At 32.8% G+C, this 7,106-nt stretch overlaps 1 protein-coding gene across 1 annotated transcript; it reads right to left on the bottom strand.

Annotated features, from left to right (window-relative positions):
- Positions 1 to 2,622: 2,622 nt before the first annotated feature.
- On the bottom strand, positions 2,623 to 3,208 carry LOC127900816 (uncharacterized). The gene is made up of 2 exons (XM_052436057.1): positions 2,967 to 3,208; positions 2,623 to 2,881 (listed from the first exon to the last, which is right to left on the bottom strand). The coding sequence occupies exons 1-2, from the start codon at positions 3,206 to 3,208 to the stop codon at positions 2,623 to 2,625; spliced, it is 501 nt and encodes a 166-aa protein (XP_052292017.1).
- Positions 3,209 to 7,106: the final 3,898 nt, after the last annotated feature.

The raw sequence follows: 7,106 nt of genomic DNA on the forward strand, positions 1-7,106 counted from the left end.
TTAAAAAAAATAAATTGAAAAAATTATATTCAAATTCAATTTCTTTTACCACTAGAATAAAAGTATATAAATTAAATTTAGCGAGAATTACAGTGAAAACATATTTCATGTGGCAAAGATTATAACAAGTTTAAGACGTATAAATAAAAATGAATTTAAATGACTATTTCTCCCCAATGGCATAAAATGTTTTAAAAGTAAATTTAGTAAAACATACTGCTTACTATGAAAATGAATTTATATTTTTCATATTTTTAAATAATTTAATTTTTTTAGTTGTGATATAAATTAACTTAATTTCAAAAAAATATAGCTATAAATGTAAGATTGAACATATTTTATAATACTTGCACATCATTTAGTAGACAAATCATGTACCCATATAGTGAGTGCAATGTTACTCAAATAATTTAATTTAATTTAGAAATATAACTGTCATGCTTAAATTATATAACTGTAAGTATAACATAATACAACATTATTCAATATTACTTGCATTCAAATTGTAATTATCCATGTTATGTACCATTATGAATATGATTAATGTTTAACAAAAAAATTATTATAGCAAAAAGGATTAAATAAAATAATTAATCTCACTTAAGATAGTATGAATTAATTTGCACAAGAGATTGATTATGAGTTTTATTTAAAAATATCAAATATTAGATGCTTTATATTTTTGTAATATATGAATATTTTTTTAGAGGGTATACATAAAACATACTAATATTGGCCACTAATAATAACAACAACAACATTTGAGGGGTAATTACGATATTTGGAATGACAATTATTTGATAGTTGGATAAATATTGTCCTCATTTTAGTAGGTAGGGATTTAAGTCCCTGAATGTGTAACGTGAGATCCTGGAATTGATTTCTTCTAAATATCTGGAAATAAATCAATTTTGTTATATGTTCAGATACTCGGATTCTAATGTAATTAAAAGTTGATAAAATTATTTTGATAGTTTTGTAAGCAAAATATCATTACATTTATTACATAATATTAAAAGTAGTGCAATTAATAAATTAAAATTTTTTTAATTAATATATAATTATTTCCATTTATTATATTTAAACAGTATTCTAATTAGTACACAAGTTACATTTTTTAAAGCAAAATATCATTAAATTTATAATGTAATATTAAGAAAAATAATATAATTATTTTTATTTAAATATATTAGTCCAATTAATTTTATTTAATTATGTTTCTTTTAGGATATAAGTTAAATATATTAACTATATTTTCCATGAATCAAAAGAAAAAGGAAGTATTTTTTTGGTGTAAAGTTGAGGGGGTCTTTGATAATTTACTAGTTTTGAATTGATTATCTTAATATTTCCTAAAACGAGGGAGTTGTATGATAGTTTCTTTTAACATTTGCCGCTTTAAGCGATTAAAAGGAGGGTATCGGTGGCCGGTTACATCCGCATTATTAAAAAAATAATAAAGGCAGCTGCATGACATGCAGCGCCGCATTACAGCCTGACCCTTATTCTATATATAATATAAATAAGAATAATGTTGTACAAATGCAAGCTAATTTTCAGCGCTACCCAAAAATCCTTCTAAGCATACCAAAGGCGTTTTTATGGCGGGTAAACAATAAACAAAAAAAGAAAGATTTAAGTAATCCCTCAGGGCAGCCAAGGCACCCGTGGCACCGTCATCAGCAGAAGGTATTCCTAATGCTAAGTAATCACGAGCCATTCTTGCGAGGGTCGGAAAAGATGGAGCATTGCTACGCCACCAAGCTAGTAGGTCAAACTGTTTATCTCTAGGAACTTTAAACAAATCGAAATAGCGATCAAGCTCTGATTTTGGTGATGAAGGCCTCCCCATGGCGTCTAGCATTTCATATGACTTTGAATTGCTGGAGTCGATGGCTGCATATTTGTCATAAACGTCTCTAAAATCTTTATTAATTCGCTCAAGGTATCTGTTGATGCTGAAATCTGCTCGCCCTTGGACCGACCAGATTCTTTCACCAACGTTTATGTTATCCACTGCTGCTCGAACCACTGGGGTTGGAATCACTCTCCTTTCCCTTACTAGACCTGCGTTCACCAAAAATGGATCAGAGACGCCGGTGGTTTTGCCGGCGTAAACCCTCCGATGCCTAAGTTAGCACAAGGTGTTTACGGGAAAACAGTTAAATTTAGATTCTAGAGTGGTTCTAATTTGCTCGAAGTTTGTAATAAAATTGCCTGGTTTCAATTTGGCAACGTTTTCCCTCCCTCAGTTTTTCTATCCCCTTTCTTCATCGATTTCTCTCTCTTTTATAGCCGCTCCCTGTCTCACGTTTTCCGTTTACCCTTCATCCCCCCTTTTTCGGGTGGTGGCAGTCCCTCATGGGGCTCTAACTGTTACATTGTGGGCAAACGTGGGTCTCGCGTGTCCTTCAACGGTTCTGGGAAAAGCGCAACTACCGCGATTCTGTGGGATCGTGTTCCCGCTTTCTTGGGGATGAGTATCGGCTCGGTATATTTTCCTGGTTGTACTCATTTCTGGTCGGCTCATGTTTGCCCCAGTGTTCTGCTCGCATCATTCGGCTGAAGCGATCCGTGCTGGGGCGGAAACAGTAGCATGGCCGACTTGGTGCTTTTATGTACTCAACAGTATCTATCAGCATCACTGCCAAAAACCTCTTTGTAGTGAAGTTGCAGACCATCCATTTTGAACCGTGGGTCAAGAATTACTGCAATGACTCTAGCCGAATAATGTTTGCTAAAACATATATCAATAGCTTCCTTCATCACTTTTTGGCAAAAAAGACAATCTTCAATGCGGTGGCTGGATCGATCCTTTAATAGCTTATGCGCGTAAGGAAGATCTACAATTATTGGAATATCACGTGTTTTCCACGAGAAGCTGTCAGTAACATCCTTCAAGAATTTCAAATACTCGAACGTGGCAGTTACCTCATCCCATTTTTGTTTAGTTAAAATTAATTGACCTAAAAACAGAATCGAATTGCTCCAGCACTGAAAATACTTCTTTCAAGCCCACTGCAGCCTCTAAGTACCCAAGAAAAGCCAAGGAAGAAGGATCAAACCTGAGCCAGGAAATCGCTTCTTTTACGGCTCTATCCAACTGAATTCGATCATCTAATGTTGACTTGTTATGCACATATCGAGCACACCCCTTTAAGGACTGTATCCCATCCCTGGCGTAATCTTCGGAGTACTTATAACGCATTAAAAAATCAGCGTCAAGTAGGCAGTCGGCAAAAGGGACCAATTTCTACTCACTGTGCCTAGGGATGGCAATTGCACCCGCAAACCCGCCCAAACCCACCCGCCAAAACCCGCCCGTTGCGGGTAATTTTACCCGTTGCGGGCGGGTTTAGTATTATAAATTAAAACCCGCACATGGATGCGGGTGGGTTTGGTATTAACCTTATATCCGGTGGATACCCGCATGGATATCCACCAAACCCGCAATATTTTTTTCAAATATTTTTAATTTAATTTTAATCTAAAAATGTATAAAGAAAATAATGTCATTAATTAAATTACCAAATAGCCAAAGGCTCAAAGTTGTGTATGTGTGTATGTGGCCTATATCCTATTCTAAAGTCATAATCTAAAGAAAACTAAAGGCATTTTCCTTCGAATTAGTATTTGAAAATATTAATCTTAATTATTATTATAGGCATTGTGTTGGATGGGTGCTTATGGTGGTGAATGAAATGAATATATTCTCTTGGAGCTTGTTTTAAATGATAATATGAAATGTAATTATTATTTTTAGATACTAGTTTGTGTTTTTTAAATGGATTTGTGTAATTTATACTTAAATTTGAGAATTTGTGTTGAATTGATGTGGAAATTTTAATTTTTCATTTACATTATTTAAATATAAAATTGAGTATGTTATATGAAATTTGAGGTTATTATTATAAATTTATATATTAAACATTTGTGATTTTAAATACGGAAACCCGCAAAAAATCCGCCGGATACCATTGCGGGTTTGGTAATTGTTAAAACCCGCTGCGGGTGGGTTTTTGTAAAAAAATTAAAACCCGCTGCGGGTTGCGGGTGGGTTTGGTAATTTAAATTTTGTGCGGGTTTGGGTTTGGTAATGACAAACCCGCTGCGGGCGGTGCCCATTGCCATCCCTAACTGTGCCTCAATTAATAAATCATTATTTGGGTGCTTAAGACTTGATTCAATTCCATTGGATTTAATCGTTAAACACCAATACTTCACATTAAATGGATTATTTTGCAGTGCTTTAACAAAATTTTTTTGATTATAATCTGACCACCTGAGTTTGATTTGGTAAATCATATTTCTATAATACTGACTTTAATCAGAGTTATTGGGTTGTTTATTGAATTTTAAGTTGGTTAGTTGATTATTTGGTAAAAGCAGCTAAAGGGATTAAAATGTTCAAGAAACTTCAAAGCAGTTCCAACTCATTTTACTAAATGCGGATCAACATAAATTTTATGTTAAGTGCAACAAATGTCTCAGCCCCATAAATTAACCAAAAATTAATATATATTTTTTGTTTTCTTTTATTTTTTGGTGTTAAACTGGTTATTTTATTTTTTTTCTTTTTAATAATATCTAAAAAATTATTATAATAGGGCAATATTGTAAAAATAAGTTAAAGGAACAAAAGATAATGATAAAAATGTCAATAATTTAATAGTAAGGATGATTTAAGCCATTTTTAAAAATATAAGAATTAAACGGATACTAACTTCAAAATATAGAGACTAAACAAATTTTTACCCCTTCATTAAATTTAAAGTTACAAATATTGTGGAAAGCACCAAGAGAAATAGATGATACTAGGTAGTCACAAGCCACCCCTGCCAAGTGCCAACAACGGATAATATGGAGTGTCTTGCCACGCCACCGATGTTAAAAAAAAAAAAAAAGTAAGGGTGTAGACAATGCCTAATGACATAAATTATTAATTAAATAATAACATGACATGATTTGTATAATTATTTTCATTAATTTTTTCTAAACCAACATATATCTTTATGTCATTTTAATTTATACAAATAATTTATAGCCCTATCATTACATGGGAATTTTTCATAATTTTATTGAAAGTTTATTTAAAACTATCAAAGTTATACCTCTATATATTGTATAAAAATTAGGGATGGCAATGGGGAGGGGAGGGGAGGGGACCAATCTCCCCATACCCATCCCCGATATTTGCGTATGTCCCCGTTCCCGTCAGAATTGCTTGAGAGAATCCTCATCCACTCCCCGAATAATAACAGGGGATCTCCAAGGGTCCCCGGTCCCCAAATAACTAATAGTCTAATACATTTTTTTTATTTTCGATTTTAAATTAATCATATTAAAATAAAAAATTCAGATAAAAATAAAGTTCAAAATATATCTTACATTAATATTAATCCATTACAAAGTCACATTCAAAATATAAATTATTAAAATAATTATCTTTGTCAATGACTCAATCTTCATAATCCTACAATAAAAAAAAATTATTTTTATATCGGCAATAAAATAAATGAAATAAATGTAGATACTTAATTAATATTTTTAATAAAACTATTTACCTCCTGCTCGTCCTGCTCCTCCTATTCTTCCTCGAGAAATGTGGCAAATTGAGAGATAGCCTCAGATTTCAAACCTAAAATAATGAAAATGATATAAGTAAAGTAACTTATAAGTGCAAATATTAATAACTGTATAATATAATTACAATGTAAAATAAACTCATACTGCTATTGTAAGCTCGTAACCAACTTTGACAGCACATTAAGGTCTCCAATGTGCTTGGATGAAGTTTGTTACGGTGTGGGCTCACAACTCTACCACCGGTGCTAAAAGATGATTCAGAAGCAACTGTTGTAATTGGAAGTGCCAAAATATCTCTAGCAATTCGAGCTAATGTAGGATACCTATTAGCATTTAATAATATAAATATTTTGACATTTATTATTTTTAACAATATTTATAATTTTGTTATTTATTTATTAGTAATTTTAAAAATAAAAATAAAATTAAAATGGAGAAATGGGTAGGGGATGGGGATTCCACCTCATCCCCGTCCCCTCCCCGAATAAAAAATTGGGTAAAAAATTTTCCCCGTCCCCTCCCCGAATAAAAAATTTGGTATAAAATTATCCCCGTACCCTCCCCGAATGGGGAAAATCTCCGAGAGTACCCGTCCCCATGGAAATTTTTACCATCCCTAAGAAAAATTCAATATAAATAGAAAAATTTTTAAAAAATAAAAATAGAAGACTTGCCAAACTGATCCCACGACATTTGTCGTTACGAGCTCTCACTGTAAAAAAGGCTAATTAGTTATTAGACTATCTCCAATCGAATTACTCATTCGTCAGAAATTAAAAAAAAAGGCTAAAATAATTTTATAATTAACAACCATCTCTCATCTCCTAATTTCTAAACTTCTCTCTCCCATCTCAATCTAAGACCTTGAATTAAAAATAAAGTTTCAAATTTTTTTTAGATTTTTTTCTATTCTTAATTGGAAGGATGAAATATGTTCCCATATACTATCGTTTAATTGCTGTACCAAACCTCCTTTTAATCCCATCAAAGAGGTCCATTACCCGTTAGATAAGCTTATATCTGTTAAAAAAACTATCAAACCGTACCCCCCGCCCCCCCTCCCCCCCCCCCCCAAAAGAAATTTTAAAGATAAAATTTATGCTGACGTGGTCTGGGTTGTTAAAGGTAGTTATATGGTTTCCGGAAATTTTCCAGAAGCGCGATGCTGGTGTGTGTTAAGGTTGAGAATGAAGCTGAACCTGGATCAACTCACGTGGGATGCCAGCTGGAGTTTACTTGTTAACCAAGGAAGATGCTTACACAAGTAAAGTGATGCAATCTACACGTGCAGAGTAAGAATTCATTACTAAAACAGCAAAGTTGTTGTAGTGAATCAGCAAGCCTATAACCAAGCTAAACTGAACACTGCCCTAGGATGCTTGTGATTTAGTCAATGCAAGTTGCACACCCCCAAGATTTACTTAGACAAATTCACTCAAGAATAACAAAGCACAATAGCTAAGAACACAAAAAAGAAACTGAAACAAGAACCAAGATAAAGAACCACAGACACCAAGAAT

This window comes from Citrus sinensis, chromosome 3 (assembly GCF_022201045.2).
Source record: "Citrus sinensis cultivar Valencia sweet orange chromosome 3, DVS_A1.0, whole genome shotgun sequence".
NCBI classification, from domain to species: Eukaryota; Viridiplantae; Streptophyta; class Magnoliopsida; order Sapindales; family Rutaceae; genus Citrus; species Citrus sinensis.